Source organism: Grammomys surdaster, unplaced genomic scaffold, assembly GCF_004785775.1.
Source record: "Grammomys surdaster isolate TR1022 unplaced genomic scaffold, NIH_TR_1.0 126115, whole genome shotgun sequence".
NCBI classification, from domain to species: domain Eukaryota; kingdom Metazoa; phylum Chordata; class Mammalia; order Rodentia; family Muridae; genus Grammomys; species Grammomys surdaster.
Genome location: NW_021620923.1, coordinates 2,127,524 through 2,144,710, shown reverse-complemented (window position 1 = coordinate 2,144,710; position 17,187 = coordinate 2,127,524). Strand labels below are relative to the sequence as shown.

General features: G+C 38.0%; 1 protein-coding gene across 1 annotated transcript in view; it reads left to right on the top strand.

Annotated features, from left to right (window-relative positions):
• The window catches only part of Robo1 (roundabout guidance receptor 1), a 373,399-nt gene that overhangs the window by 68,505 nt on the left and 287,707 nt on the right, over positions 1–17,187 (top strand). Inside the window, exon 2 of the mRNA XM_028756251.1 lies at positions 689–1,015. Coding sequence (XP_028612084.1) covers positions 689–1,015 — 327 coding nt within the window. The remainder of the gene's footprint in view (positions 1–688; positions 1,016–17,187) is intronic.

Here is a 17,187-nt window from a genome sequence, read left to right as displayed (position 1 = left end):
CTTCAGCTCACTTTTCCTGGTCTCAGTCTTTAAAAATTCTTCTCTCATGTACAACTTTCTAAACAGTTTCCACTCCCCCTCTCCTCCTACTTGCCAGGGCTCCACACGAGATGCACTCCTTTTCCCTTTTCCTTCAGAAAGTAGCAGGCCTCCCAGGGATACCAGCCAAACATGACATATCAAATCACAATGAGTCCCATTCTTATGTAATCTAAAATCCTAGGACCAGGAATGGGTGCTGCCAACAATGGGCAGCTCTTCCCACCTCATTCATGTAATCAAGATAAACTCCCCACAGATCTGCCCCATGGACCAACTTAATCTACAGTTCGTCATTGAACATCCCTTCTTGGGTGAGTCTTGATTACATCCAGTTGACCAACTGATACTAGACATCACACATACCATTCGAGGCGTTAAAGGACATTGCCATGGTCTCTGCAAGGATCAGCATGCAGCATCTGTTACAGGCAGAGTTAAGGAAGAGAACTTTCTAAGTACAGAGTCAAAATACATTCAGAAATGGCAGCCACGAACAAGGTGGACCCTTAAGAGTATTTAAAACCAAAGTTAGGAAGGATATATCCATCCCAGGCAATATTTAAATAGCGTTAAATCTGTGCTTCTGAAGTGAGACCTTTAACTGTTTTCGGATGAAATATCAACTGTTTGTTCCACTCCTCTGCAGGCTCCCGTCTTCGTCAGGAAGATTTTCCACCGCGCATTGTTGAACACCCTTCAGACCTGATCGTCTCCAAAGGAGAACCCGCCACTCTGAACTGTAAAGCTGAAGGCCGCCCCACTCCGACTATAGAATGGTACAAAGGCGGGGAGCGAGTGGAGACGGACAAAGATGACCCTCGCTCACACCGGATGTTGCTGCCCAGTGGATCTTTATTTTTCTTACGCATAGTCCATGGACGGAAGAGTAGACCTGATGAAGGGGTCTACATCTGTGTAGCCAGGAATTACCTTGGAGAAGCTGTGAGCCACAACGCATCGCTGGAGGTAGCTAGTAAGTAACATGAGCTGTGTTTTCCAGGGGAAACTGCACGGTGGGATCATGTGTGTTGGCAGCGGCAGTCAGAAATGGTGCACGTGTTACAGACTTCGCAGGAGGATAGTCTAGTTGTGTATGGATAGAACCTCTTGTGTCGCTTTTCCTCATCCTATTTGGGTATTAGGTGTGAGTTACATTATGCAGAGATGCAGGATTGGTTTTCTGTTGAGTGTCTTCACCGAGGCCCCTGTATTCTCCTCTGTGATTGGATGAATCTCAGAAGAGAGTTTGAACTTTGGACTTTTAACATTGTTGAGACTCTATATACTATGGGGACTTTGGAAGTTGGACTAAATGTACTTTTTTATTATGCAGTGGCTAGGTATGGCCCCTATAGATTCATGTGTTTGAATAAACCTATAAGGGCCAGGGAGTGGAATGTAGTGGTTTGACTATACCTAGCCTGGGGAGTGACACTATTTGGAGATGTGGCCTTGTTGGAGTAGGTGTGCCACTGAGGGTTTGAGGTTTAAAACCCTCATCCTAGCTGCCTGAAAGCCAGTTTACTCCAGTCTGCTCCTGGCTTCCTTTGGATGATAGAATTTTCAGCTCTTCCAGTGACATGCCTGCCTGGATGCTACCATGTTCCCACCTTGATGATAATGGACTGAACCTCTGAACCTGTAAGCCAGCTCCAGTTAAATGTCCTTATAAGAGTTGCCTTGGTCATGGTGTCTGTTCACAGCAGTAAAACCATAACTAAGACACTCTCCATTGTTTGTTTTAGCTGTGTTGAATAAATACGAATTTGTTTATAAGTAAAATAGTATGCCATGCTGGACACTGATTTCTGGATGCTTCCTACCTTGTAAGACATCATAGCTTGGGGAAAAACAGGTGTGTGGTATTCTGATGCCTTTGGTTACTTCCTGCTTATTTCTACGTATATCCAGTGTGCTGCTTTTGAAATGATCTCAAGAGGGGTTTGTTGAATGAGTAAATTGCTATATTTGTACTACAGATGTTCATTGTATTTGGATATGAATCTGACTTCTCTTACTTCCTACCCCTGTTCAGAACACTCCCTTCCCTTAAAAGAGTCCTGTTATGTGTTTATCAGAAATCTATAATTAATACAAAGGGATTGGAAAGACAAGGTTCACATGAATTAATTTGAAATATATTTAATTACTTATGTATCTTTTATATGCTTAGGGTGTCTCAGAATAACTTATATTTTAGCATGAATAATGTCCTACTTCTATTTATAGAAGTTTTTGTAGTCTTTATCATTCAACTAGAACTTGAACATATAGATCCACACATACACAATTATTAAATTTAGAGGTAAATCATAATGCTAACATAGAATCAGCTCCAAAGATAGTAAATGGTTTGGAACCAACCCCCCATACTAATGTTTACGGTACTAACATTGAGATAGACTGACCAAAATAGCTGATATTAAAGGAAAATAGAAAATATAAGTAAATCATATAAAAATAACCACCTCAGACTATTTCAAAACTTTTCATTCACATTAAGATTTTCTTGTTCTTTGTTTCAGTTTGAGTCATGGTTTTGCTGGGTACTGCATGCTGCCCTTCAGCATTCAAGTGTCCTGCCTCACCCTCCTCAGAGCTGGGGTTACAGACCGTGCCACATACCCATTTCAGATTCTAGAAGTGGTCACATGAGACCTGCTTCTTCTTTAAATTAATAAACAATAAACTCTGTTGTTCTTTTCTTACTGACTTGACTCAAAACGAAGGTCTCAGAAATAAATTCATAAGAGGCCTGGAAGCTTTGATCGTAACATATTGTTTTAAGCTCAAATTTAAGCAGAATATCATAAAAACACTTAAATGTCTTCCTGTTTATAAACACGAGTACATGTTTTTGCCGGTTAACATCATTCACACCTCTGTGATTTTTATCATTTTTTCTATAGAAGACTCATTCTTTGTTGAGGTAATATTAAGGTAGGTTAAATCCAAAAATAAACGCAGGGGATCAGAAAAGCTAGAAGAGAAGATGCATGCTGTTTTCTGATTGTGTTGAAAACAACAAACCAAACAAATAAAATAAAAAGAGACCCCAAAACAAAACAAACAGCAACAACAAAAAAAAAACAAGCAAAAATAATCAAAACCAGTGGAAACCCTGAATGCCAAACCAAAGGCAGTGGTGTGTGTGCAACCAGAAATATCAAGAGCAATTGATGCTTCCCCGCTGTGTCCTCCTAGGCTCCATTTTTGTTCATTTCAGTATTTAGGAGGTAGTTAGATTTACCTGATTTGATCAATCTGTCCCCTCTAGATCTTCCTTTACAAAACACCTCCAGCTTTACCCTTGAATGTAAGGACACCCTGCATGAATTGGCTTTTAGAAAGCTTTTGTTTGTTTGTTTGGTTGGTTGGTTGGTTTTGTTTTGGTTTGGTTTTGGTTTTTGGCTGGCTTCTGTGAATGCACTTTAAAGGTAATATTAGTTTCCAGTTAAGTTTTCTATCTAAGTTAGACATGCCATCACTTTTAGAGTCTTGGTAAAGATGTTCATGGAAATCGAAGCCAAATTCAGAATTCCTTATGTTCAATTCACAGATTTTTACCCCTGGGCTCCAAATAAAAAGGAATATTATAATTTACTGAATATAGTAGAAACATCTAAAAAAATGTTGTAAGATAATACTTAGAATAAAGAGGGAAATGTATAAATATTTTGTGCTTCTCAAATTTAGTAAGGTATTAATGGCTGTCTGATATAAGTGTCCTCATTAAAGATAAGTTTTGCTACATGCAGACTACCAGTTAGACTAGCACCACTCATTTGTATAAAGGAGTTAATTTTATATCCAGCTACTTTGCTGAAGTTGTTTATCAGCAGTAGTTCTCTAATAGAATTTTTGGGGTCTCCTGTTTAAAGGAAATGCAGGATAAAAATGGAGCAGAGACTGAAAGAAAGGCTACCCAGTGGCTGGCCCAACTTGGGATCTATCCCATGTGCACACAACAAATCCTGACACTATTGCTGAGGCTGTATTGTGTGTACAGACAGGAGCCTGGCATGGCTATCCTCTGAGAGGCTCTACCAGCAACTGACTGAGACAGCCAACCATTGGATTGAGATCAGGGACTAATATGGAAGAGTTAGAAGAAGGACTGAAGGAGCTAAATGGGATTGCAACCCCATAGGAAGAACAACAGTGTCAACTAACCCGGACCTCTCAGAGCTCCCAGAGATTAAGCCAAAATACAAGGAATATACATGGGCTGGTTCGTGGCCCTGGGCACATGTGTAACAGAGGATTGCCTTGTATGGCCTCAGTGGGAGAGGATGAGCTTAATTTTGTGGAAACTTGATGCCCCTGGGGAGAGCGATGCTGGTGGGGGTGAGTTGTGGGTGGGTGGGCAGGAGGGGGAACACCTTCTTAGAGGTGGGGTTCAGGGAAGATGGGATGAAGAACTCAGGAGGGGAGGCTAGGCAGGGGGCAAATTTTTGAAAATAAATAAAATAATTTAATAAAGATTTAAAAATAAAAGATAATTTTTTGAAATCCTGAAGGAGTTCGAATAGCATTTGAGTCAAGTGGTTTTTATACTAGTTTAATTACAGTGATCAGAAGAAACATGTTTATTAGATAGTATGTTTGTTTCCGTCACCCTGCCCCAAGAAAGGCTTTTGTGTATTTGGAACGTTTAGAAGGTATTATTTAGTAAAAATCTTCTTTAGCACACTGCAAATCAACATGCAGCAATTTAAATCATACTGTTTAACTCATTTAATTTTGACAATTAATATTACTTATGTCTCATTTCCTGATTATGTTCTAAAACCTAAATCAGTCCTTTTGTATAGTAAATACATCATTGATCAACTCTCTTGATGGTAAGGGCAGATGTCAGCCATATTAGCTACAAAAAAAAAAAACTGGGAATACTGTTAAAGTTTGTTTTGTTTTTCTGGAATATTCTGTTGTTCTTTATTTTTCTACATGCTTCCTTAGATTAGGTACCATGAGTAAAATAAGAACTCTTCTTTTTTTTTTTTTTTTTTTTGGTTTTTTGAGACAGGGTTTCTCTGCATAGTCCTGGCTGTCCTGGAACTCACTCTGTAGACCAGGCTGGCCTCGAACTCAGAAATCCGCCTGCCTCTGCCTCCCAAGTGCTGGGATTAAAGGCGTGCGCCACCACCGCCCGGAATAAGAACTCTTCTTACACTCACTCCCCAAGGCTCACACAGGAAGCCAGACATTACATCTGATTTCACAGTGATGCTGTGGCCTCAGTAACAGCATTAACAGAAGTGTCTTGAGGCAGTGTGGGTCTCACAGAGAAGTTGTTGGTAATGCCTTTAAAAACATTTTATCTGTGTTTTGCTTGTGTTTCAACCAAGTCTTACAGCTGCAACAACAACTGGAGTTCCTGGTTCCTATTTGTCAGTCCCTTAACCTTAAAAAAAAATAATATAATGCATGTTAAGTCTTCATTCTATGTAGAAATAATGATATTCTTGTTTATTGCACATTGATATTTTTGTTGGAGATACTGTAACATAAAATTGCCTGGATTGGTTGGTTATTTATAGGAATTTCTTGTTTCTTTGTCATCTGTATTACAACGATAAGCAGGAGAGATGATAGTTGTAAGCCTCTGCTTGTCCTATAGTAAAAATTGCATGCCCCCTTTGTAAATAAAACTCACTTCTGATGTAATTATACTTACAGTATATAATCATAGCATCTGAACATTCTAACAAGAAATACTGAGCAGTACTTATTTCTAGAATTCGTACCGGGAAGTCTGGAAACTTTGGCTTTGCAAAAAGAAAAGAACCTTGAATATTGGATGTATTTGCCTAAATTGTTTTTCAATTATTATTTTTAAAGAGCAGAAATAAAATATAGCTGATAGATCTGAATCAGATCATATACACTTGAAGATATCATTGGTTTTATAATTTATGAAAACTCTTCTGTGTCTCAGATTCAACTCAGCTGTCAAAAATGGCCTTCTTGCCAGCCATGTTTTCAAATTTGTGATGAATTACACTATTAAATACAGTTTAAGGTATGTTTTAGGAAAGTTCCTATTGATCTGTTTTCCTACACTCAAATTTATTTTGCACCCAGTACAAATGGATAGTGTAATCTTTGATACAAGTTATATTTAAGAAGTGATTTGATCTTGGATAATTACAGTCACTTTTAAGAAAAATTATTTTGAACCTTGCCCCTTATGGTTCTCATTGTAGAACATGGCTCTCAATGTCATCTGCGAAGCAGGGAACAGTCAGCATATGGTTATTTGCTTCCTATTTAAGCTGTTTTCTCCTGAGGAAGAGACATTCCCTTAGGACTAGGCAAACATCTGCTCACGATCTTAGCAGCAAAACTAGAGGAGTATTCTATTGCTTGGAAAATAATCATTGTATTAATTAATCAAAAATAGTCTTTTTATTAACTGCATTTCTAAAAACCTGACTTTGAGGTAAAATGCATGTTAGAGACACATTTTCAACTCCTCTTAATACTTTATTATCATTTGATAGTATTAGTAAATAATACATTGCAGAATAGTCTCACAGCTATCTAATTTTCTTCATTCAGATAAAATGAGAAGGCAGGAAAAAGCAAGTTAACCTGATGCGTGAAATAGACATAAACATTGGATAATGGAATAGTATGTTTGTAAAATATATTCATGGAAGATGAAAATGTTTCTCCTAGGAGTTCAAATGGTTCTGGTGAAATGGAACGGAAAAAATGGTATTTATGTTTTTATTTGTTTATTTTGAGACAGGGTCTCACTGTAGCTCTGGCTGTCTTGGAACTTACTCTGTAGACCAAGCTGGCCTCAAACTCAGAGATCCACCTGCCTCTGCCTCCCAAGTGCAGTGATTAAAGACATATGCTATACCGCTATAAAATAAATAACTGATAAACACTTCATCGAGAGGTGTCTGTGTATCATCAGGACAAAATCAGGAGGGAGTATTTATTCAGTTCATACAGCAGATAGAGGGAAAGGGAATCTCAGGTCCTTCCATTCAATCCTGGATAGCTTCTAACAAAACACATATACGTTCTCTACAGTTTTGAGCTTTGTGCTTTTAGGAATCACTATGAGGTAGAAAGAGTGAGACTCCCATGGCAGTGATTATGCACGTAAGCAGAGTGTGAGTTTTAATGGCTGTTTTAGTTGCAAAGGACTGAGTTTCCAAGCATTTAATTTTAACTAGTGTTAATCATCATCTTATGGTCTATTCTTGAGTGAAGACTACTCTCAAGCAACACATTATAGGCTCATATGCATAATGGACTTCTTGATATATAAAACTATTGTTTTCATTTCATATGTCAATAACTTCTGGATATGTCTTTGACTCATGATATATTGTTTTCACTCCCAGTCATAGATTAGAGAAGATGATTTAACCAATTTTAAGGTAAATGAACATACAAGCAAACCAATCAATACCTTCTAAAATTCTATATTAAATTTTTGTTAATTAAAAGTTTTATATAATATGTATATTATATACTATAATATAATTATATATAATATATAATATATAATATAATTATTATATATAATATATATTTATATATAACATACAATAATATATAATATATAATATATATTTGAAAGGTCTCTGTGTACTTTATAGAACACTCTCTACATTTTTTACTTATTCATTTTGTGTGCACTTGGCATGCCACAGTGAGCATGCGATAGGGCTGGATCTCTCCTGCCATGTGGGTCCTGGGTATGTAGCTCTTAGGACATCAGGTGTGGCAGCAGGAATCTTGATTCCCTGAACCATCTCCGTTTTGAACTGCATAGATACAAGATTGTTTAATCTTGAAATTTTATTCCAAGAGTTTTCTGCAGTTGAAATTTTAGCGAACAGACTTTCATGCATTGTGTATAGAATGGTCATATCATCAGATACTCTATATAGAATTGTATTTATGGTTGTGATCTGTCATAATCACTCTGTTTCCTTGTACCTTTCATTCTTTAGATTCCATTTTTTGGGGTACATTTGGCTAATACTCTACCACTGAGCTACAACCAACGCCCTCTGTCCTTTCTTACAGCTACAACAGTGGTTAAATGTATTAGAACCGATGGGAGGTGTCCAAAGATGACACAGGCAAGGTAGATTTCTGGATTGAATATCAGAAAGCTGCCCACTACTGCATGTTAGTCCACATGAGTTGGGGCAGAGCCAATCAATACAGCCATCCTGGGTGATGGTGACAAGCCCTATCATGAATCTCATGGACCGCTCCCATCATTTTCTTAAAAATGCAATGATAGTTGTACATGCAGAAAAGAGATGCAGCCCCTTGTAGTTTCCAGAGAATCATTTCCACATCTACTTATTTGTAAGAAATTCTTGGTAGGCTCTCATTGAACCAACAGCACTGTCTTTAAAAGCTCATAAGACAGAAGGTGGATAGCTGTCTCTTTCTCTTTTCTTAAGTCCCTGACATTTATTGATGATTTAAATGCTGGAACTCATTCTTTCATGTTTAGACTGATTTGAGATCATTAGTATTTACTTTAAAACATTTTTTTCCGGGCACATTTGTTTACCATCAACATACTTTCTTAGTATAATTAATTTTAATCAAATAAAATCTAATTTAACTAAGGCTGTCATTCCTTGGCAACTGAAATTGTCCAACCTATAAATTTGTCAAACTAAAATGTAGCATTGTTAAATGTCTTTGTGAAATGAAGTTCTTCTGTCACTTTGTTACTTCATAGAGGCAACTTTTTATAATGTATTTAAAAAGTAAATGGGGTGTAGAAGTATGGAGAGCAGACAGCTACAGTATAGACTATTATAAGTTTTTCCTAAATATATTTCTCTAATCATTCATAAATGCTCTTGCTCTTTACGAGTGAGTAAAAACAAGTAAAAACAACAAAATATTCTTGCCTTAATCTTTTCAGGAGGACTAGGTAACCAGGAGGAGAGGGCAGTGAAGGGGATGTAAATACAAATAGATGCTTTCTGTTCAATTGTGACACGTGTCACATGGAGTAAAAAAGAGCTGAGAGGTGAGTTTCATGAGGGTATTACTAAGAACAAAGAGAAACTCATTTCCAACTACATGAAGGGCTAAGAGGAAATGATAAGCTTGGGCACATTTGAGAAAATAATAAATTCTAAGACTGCAGTATGAGTAAGGAAGATTGACAGGGCATGGTCAAAGCCATGGAAGGTAGACTTTACAGCCACAGGAAGATGTTCTGTGTTCAGTGGAACAGTGCCACGGAAGTCTAGATAATGATGGAGTTGACTCGGTGTGATTTATCAGTTTAAAACATCACATGTATGGTACCCGAGAATACCTTGTGTACAGAATGAGTTAGGAGATGATTAGAAGAGATAAATTAGGGTCATTGTGAGTATTTCATACAGAATCATTGGTGGTTTGAAGTTGGTGATAGGAGCTAGGGAAAAAACGGAGGGTTTGACTCTCATTTTGGAGGGTGAAATAGAAGCTGGAAGGTTGTGGGAGATACAATTATTGGGGATTATAAAGCAGGATCAAGTCTATGATTATGCCAGTATCATTGGCAGTTTGGAATGCAGGTCGATAGTCTGATGGCTCCCAGTAGTTATTATGTCTGTCACAGTACTAAGTCAGTTTCTTTATCTGAAATATCATACTAGCTTCTTATTCCATTAGTCGTTGACTCAGTATACCTCTTGTGTTCAGCCCTTAGCTCTGAGTGCTTCTGTTGTACCCAAAACACATGCTGAACACACAGTATCAAACTATAGAGTTATCCTTTTGCCCTCAGTACCTACTGTCATTCCTGCCCCATAATTAATGAAGCAATCTACCATGGTTCTAAGATGTTTCATTTTCTATGGAATAAGAATGCTGAAGGATCATAACACCACTTCAAAGAATGGTCTAGACTTTTCATATGCCCCCCCAGCCAGTATATATTTCAAACCTTATATGATATCCAACACTTCACTACAAGCACCTACAACATGGGATCCTTGTGATTAGATTACTAACATGATAGTCACTATACAGTACCAGCTGTGTCCTGAGATAATAAAATGAAAAGATGAAAAGATTTATTATATGTGGTTCGCAGTGTCATGAATTTCTTTTGTTCTCTCAGGTTGGACTATCTGGTGAGGGAGGATATAGGGGAGAGCATTGAATAAGTCGTTACGTCATGTAAGATTTAAATGAAAGTCTAAAGAAAGGGTAAAGATCACCTTCAAGGGGATCAGACTCCAATAACCTAACTGCCATTCACTGGGCCCCATACCTTAAAGGTTCTAGCAACTTCTGCCACAAGATGGCTTAGTCAATGGGAAGCCCTGAAGATCTAGACCATGGCAGTATCCATCAGTGGGTTAAAGGATAAGGCAGAGGAGGTGTGTATCTGTAATATTCAGCCACAGGAAAAAGAATGGAGCTTTGTTCCTTGAAGAAAATTAGATAGCATGATAGGTCATCATGTTCAGGGAAATAAATAGACATACAAAGGTAAGCATCCTGTGGTACAAAGCATTAACTCCTTTGTTAATCTCATAGAAGAATGAAGTCGAACAGTAGTTACTAGAGAGTGGGAAAGATGAGAGAAAAAGGCCAAACTGAAAGAAAAGAAAGGAAGCCTGTTCTGGTTACTTTTTGATCGCTTTGGAGAGACACCATGACCAAGGCAACATATAAAATAAAGCATTTGATTGGGTGCCTCCCTTCCAGTTCCAGAGGGTGAGTCCATAACCATCCTGACAGAAAGTGCAGCAGCTGGCAAGCAGGCCTGACACTAGAGCAGTAGCTGAGAACTTGCATCCTGATTTGCAAATTGGAGGCAGAGAGGATAAGAGACTGGGCCTGGTATGGGCTTCTGAGACCTCAAAGCCTACCTCCAGTGACACATCTCCTCTAACCAGGACACATCTTCTAATCCTTCCCAAAACAGTTCCACCAACTAGGGACCAAACATTCAGTTATATCAGTTAATAGGATATATCAGTTAAGAGGAGACCATTCTCATTCATACAATCACCAAAATAAAACTAGGAAGGGAAAATGAATGGGTTTGTACAGCACAGCAGGATACCAATTGCACACCATCACTTGAGGTTTATTTCCAAATAACTGGAATAGTAGGCAAACTCTCAACACAGGGAACGATTTATGTTTCAGGTTATGGACGTGCCTAACATGCTGATTTTATCACTACCTGTTTTACATACATCTGTAGCAAATTAATATACAGCATATCAAAAAGATGTGTAAATATTAAGTCTCAACAAAGTGATATCAATTATTGTGCCGCTAGGATCAAGCTCAGTGTCTCATACATGCTGTGTAAATCCAACCCTCTACCTCTCAATAAAAGTATACCTCTTAATAAAATTTGTCTAAAATGTCTTTGTAGCATACTATTGTCCTGAACATTTTTCCCTCATTCAATGTTCTGGAATATTTAAGTGTCTTTTTATGAATATAACAGTTAAGGAATTTAGTTAACTCTTAATACAAAAATCCAAGGAATTTTTTTTTATGCTCTGATATGTAGTAACTCCCTACTATGCCCAAAAATGGATTTCTTGGGGGTTTCCTGGATATTTTATGTGTATAAAATAGAACTTAGCAACCTTGCAGTCTCTCCCCTCTCCACATCAGAGATTATTTCGTATAATAGTCTTATGATTTGTCTATATACATTGATTTAAAACTTCTATAATAATCAAGGACATCTCTTTACTAAAGCAGATTTAATGAAGAATGTAAGGAAAATCTCATCACAGCAATGCTTTTTATCTCTTATATTTTCAGCTTAGGTCTGTGGCAAATGAAACAAAAACTGAAAGAAAAAAATTAACCTAATTAAAATAAACCTTGACCGGCACATTGAAATCTAGAAAATGCAGTATATAAAACTATTAGAAACATGTATGACAGTGACGCTAGGTCCACTTAGCAGTAAAGGAGAACAGATTCAGGCATGAGGAGGCCTACAAACCCAAAGCAGAACATGGAATCCTCCGTGGGTCATAGACCGGTATTAAGACTTCCAAATGCTGTTTCATTCCACGTGTGACGGGCCCGTGTTTTACCACTTTTGCTGAGTGACTCATATGCACGTTCAAAACGGAGACACTCTGGTGTGCATTGACGTGAGTTTGACCAGGGCATTGTTTTGAAATGTAAACAAGATTTGAGAAAACCAAACTTGAATTTTTCCCCGTTGTTCAGGGTTCTGGTCCTTCCCTAGAGTCACAAATGCCCTTTGGGAATGTGGGCACAGTGTAGTGGCGTTAAAAAAATAAAGTATAGTTTTAATATTATAAAAGAGAAATGGTAGCAGAGATAAATGCGTCTCTTGGTCCAGACATTCTCTTCTCAGTGTGGTAGGCTTTTGAGAGGTGGTACATGACAGGTGAATTACCTGATCTAGAGCAGTGAGCATTGGGAGGCGCTAGGTTGAGTGTGCTGGGTAAAGTGCACCAGAGACTGTAAAGACAGGAAACGAGGGGCAGAAACAGCAACGCAGGGAAAGAAAAGCTCACGGAGAATGCAGAGGAAGGCAATTAGAGTGACAGGGTAGGGATGCAGAAGGAGAAAGAGAGATGCAGCAACCAAGAGAACGGACTTCAAGTACCAGCCGGGCTTAGGGGGCGCTGCATGTACCAGCAGGGCATAGGGAGCGCTGCATGTATCAGCAGGACATAGGGGGCGCTGCTTGTACCAGCAGGAGTTGAAACAGATGCAAGGCCGAGGAGGTTATAGATCAAATGGGCATTAGGCTCAGAAGAGTAGAGAAAGATATTTTCTTGGATAAGTAAGGACAAATAATGTTTACTATATAAAATATTTATAAATAGATATGAGGAAATTACAACTAGTGGGATGTTAAACAGAGACTAGGCTAGTCCATCCTCTATCATCAGTATTTATTTAGCAAGAAAAGTAATATCTGTAAAATGTCAGATTTTTTTTTTTTAGCAAGTTCATGGCAGCCGATATTTGCTTAACATATCCAAGAGTGAAATTCTAGGTTCTCTTGTTTACATTTATTTAAATCAAAATACTGGTAAAAGTAGGTTGCTTTAATAAAACCGCAAACATACTAGTAGGGTCATTTGGAAGCCGTTTAATCTCTCCCTCTAACTTAGATTAACTTGGCTAAAGATGATTTGTTGTAGTAAAAAGAGGCACAGAATAAAAGATTATCCAGCCAGCACCATTAATACTACTTTTATGCACTGTGTTAACAAGAAGTTATTACTTAATTTGCTTAAATCCTGTGATATTGCCTACAGCGTTCATTCATTTTCATCCTGATTACAGAGAGAAGCTTTTTTAAAAAATATGGCAGCTCATGTGTTTGAAGATTGTCATTAAGTGGGCCCTAATTTTTAATAAAGTAGTTCTGATGTTCAAGTTGTTAAGTAAAATAAAGCAGTTTCTACTTTGGCTCCTTAGTCTCTAAAGGAAGAAATGGTAGCGTTTGTTTCATTTTGAGTTGTTGTGTTTAACCTAGCTTGAAATTGAAGCTTTAATAGAGCATATGACATTTTACACTTGTCACGAGAAATAAAGGTTTATGATCAAGATATTAAGGATTCCTGAGTGAGAACATTTTAAATCTTAGCTAGTCAACCTTGACAAGAATTTTAAAATAAAAGCCAGGGAATTAAAAAGGAAATAGGAGAAGACAGTCCCCTTCCCAAACAGGATAAGAATTCTGTCTCAAATGTGCCCGTGTCTTTACTGGGTGATGCTGTAGTATATCTAGACTAGGTTCTGTTGAGACACTGTTTGAAAGATTCTTACTCTATTCAGACACCAGAAAACTCAATCAGGAGCCCATATCTGAGGTAAAGGGATATTTTGAATATTTTGATTATATTAGCTTAATAGTGCTGTTGTTTTTCCAAGTGACATTTTGGTTTTCCAAGCGACAAGCACTGCAGATTATAGCTTTGTTAAGCCTTGCTTATAGAGTTTCTTGGACTGTGTGACATTATCTGGTTTCTTTTGAGATCTGCCTCTAGAAAGAGCAGGAGAAAACAAAACGAAACCAACAACAGCAAAAATCCCAGCAGTCATGAAAACATGGCAGGGGAGGTGGAATGTTTGCACGGCCTGTGGCTTGAGAACCTGTAGGCAGTTCTGTTTCTATCCTTCTTTCTTATTTAAGGCCCCCTAAGAACCTTAGACTATGAGTTGAGTCTATTACACTAGTGGACAATAAAACCAGTCCTTCTTCCTTTACAAACTGCCATTACCTACTGCCGAAGTCTCTTCATAGTCTCCATGGATGGAAACTCTCGAAACCACATCCTTTGTGATTCTTAAAGCCACCTCAGTTTTAATGACCAACAATGCATTTCTATGACCTACGTTAAGAAGACTTATTATTCCTAATTTTTCAAATTATCTTTATTTTATTTGTATGGGTGCTTTGCTTGAATGTATGTCTGTGCATTACATGTGTGCCCGGTGTCCACGGATGTCTTGAAGAGGGTGTCCAATCCCCTGGAGCTGGAGTTACAGATGGTTATAAGCCACCATGTGAGTGCTATAATTGAAGCTGGGTCTTGTAGAAGAGCAGCCAGAGCTCTTAATTACTGTGTCTCTGCAGTCCCTTGTTTGGTTTCATAACCCGTGAGGTTAGTGCTTATTGTAGGCTTTATGGAAACTCTTCAGAGGTGGTGAAATTCATCTTGTCATTATGCTAAAACAAGTTTTTGTTTTCAAGAAGCCGGCAGATGCTTGCTTAACATAGTTTTGCAAACCACCTGAAGTTATTCACCCTCTGCAAAGTACTAATTTTCCTTACCTTATAGAGTTATGGGGAAGTGCTGTAGATTAGATCTGGGATTTCTTCCACAGACACAAGTGTTGAAGGGCTTGAGCTCCTGGCATGTCACAACCAAGAGATGGGGTCTTCAGGAAGTAGAGCCTGATGGAAGGGGGTTAGTTAGATCAATGTGAGTGACCTGGAACTGTATACAGCAGTTCTCTACCTTCCTAATGCTATAACCCTTTAATACATCTCATGTTGTGGTGATCCCCAAACATAAAGTTATCTTGTTGCTACTTCATAACTGTAATTCTGCTACTGTTGTGAATCATAATGTAAATATCTGATATGCAGGATATCTGATATGTCACCCCCGTGAAAGAGTCACTTGTGCCAACCTCAAATGGTTCGCCACCTACAAGTTAAGAACTGCTGGTATAGTGGGCCCACAAGGCTTGCTTCCTTTTCTTTCTTTGTTTCTGGCCACTATGAAGTATGTAGCTTCCTGTGCTATGGTAACTTGGCCTAATGTACTATTCTGCCATGGGCCCAAGGAACCAAGCCACAGCATAGATAAAACCTCTGCAGCCAAAAGCCCAAAGAAGACATTCCTTCTTTTAAGTATAGTGTCTCAGGTTCCTTATAGTGATAGAAACTGAGTAACATAGATGCATTATATTAATTATTATATTATATTTATTATATTATATTATATTATATTATATTATATTATATTATATTATATTATATTATATATTGATGTATATGAAGGGTTTTGAACTGTGCCTGGTGGATATCAGTAGTAGCCATTATACTATCTGTAGTTTACCTTGACAGCCATATATTAGTAAGTAGATTTCTGAAATTTCAATGCTACCAAAGTATCCCTTCTCATTTGAGGAAGGTAAATTCAGGAATCCTAATGCTATTTATGGCTGCAAGTGATATGGATAATCTCTCTAACATTTCACCAGGGATAGTCATCTTCTCACACACAACAGGATTTAAAATCTGGACAAATATTTGTAAATGATATATAAGTCTAGCTTATCAATACACAGTCTACCTCAAATGACAAACGTAGTCTTTTGGTTTTACAAGTCTACTGTTACTGGCATGGTTCACATTTCAGTATTTCTCTGTGCCCTGACTCAAAATATGTTCCATTATATTATGTAGTGGAGTGTTAGATAAATTGAAAAATGTTTTTATAAACAAAGTTTAAATAATACCTCCTTTTGGATAAGATTTGTGAGTCAAGTATTGATGAATAATACGCTGTTGGTTACTTTCTTGTTGTGATCAAAAGAACTCAAGGAGAAAAGAATTCCTTTGATTCCCTTTTTGAGAGCATAGTATCCACTGGCAATGAGGACCAGGAGCCAGTACTCCTCATCCCATATGGAGCAGGGAGTGGAGGATGCTGGCACTTATCTGTCTTCTTCTCTCTGTCATTTACATACATTCCGCCTGAGACCCCAGGTCCAGAGGTGGTACTACCTGCATCCAGAATAGGGCTTCCCACCTCTCTTTAACCTATCTTGTAACCAATCTCAAAGGTATGCCCAGAGGTGTATCTCCTAGGTAATTCAAATCCAGTCAATTTGACAATGAAGATTAGCCATCACAGACACGGAACAAAGATGGAGGATTTAAATCAGCGTGACTTCCAAAATAATCTATCCACTCTTGTCTTCTCAGAGAATACTTTGGGTAACAGGAGGAGGAGGAAAGTATCTGTGTAATGCAAGTTCGTGTATATGGTATTCGTCATCATTCAGTAGTCATGGTAATGCTCTGTTTCCATCTGGAATTCTGGGAAGTACCCTTTGCTCCATCTGCAGTGTGTGTATGTGTGTGTGTGTGTGTGTGTGTGTGTGCATGTATGTATTTTTGTGCATGTATATATGTGTTTGTGTGTGCTCTATGTATGGATGTCACTGCCAGATGTGTATATCTATATGTGCTTATACAGGCTAGTAGTCAACCTTGGATGGTACCCTTTAGGAGCTGTTTATCTTGGTCTTTGTTTTTTTCTACTTTTGAGATAGAGCTCTCCCCTCATTTTTCAGTTTTCTAGACAAGATTTTGCTATATAGCCATGACTTTCCTAGAACTCACTCTGTAGACAAGGCTGGTCTCAAACTCAGAAATTCACTTGCCTCTGCTTCCAGTAGTGACCCAGTTCTGGTCTTCATGCTGTGTGGCAGGAACATTGCCAACAGAGGTAGCTCTCCTTTTCTTTTAGTATCTTGAAGAACATGTTGATCTTGTTCAAGATTCCAACATGGGCGTTTCTAAGATGGTGTTACCTTGGCACTGTCAATGTGATGAGTATCTTCTAGCCTTGATTTCTACTTTCTAACTTTGTGTATTAT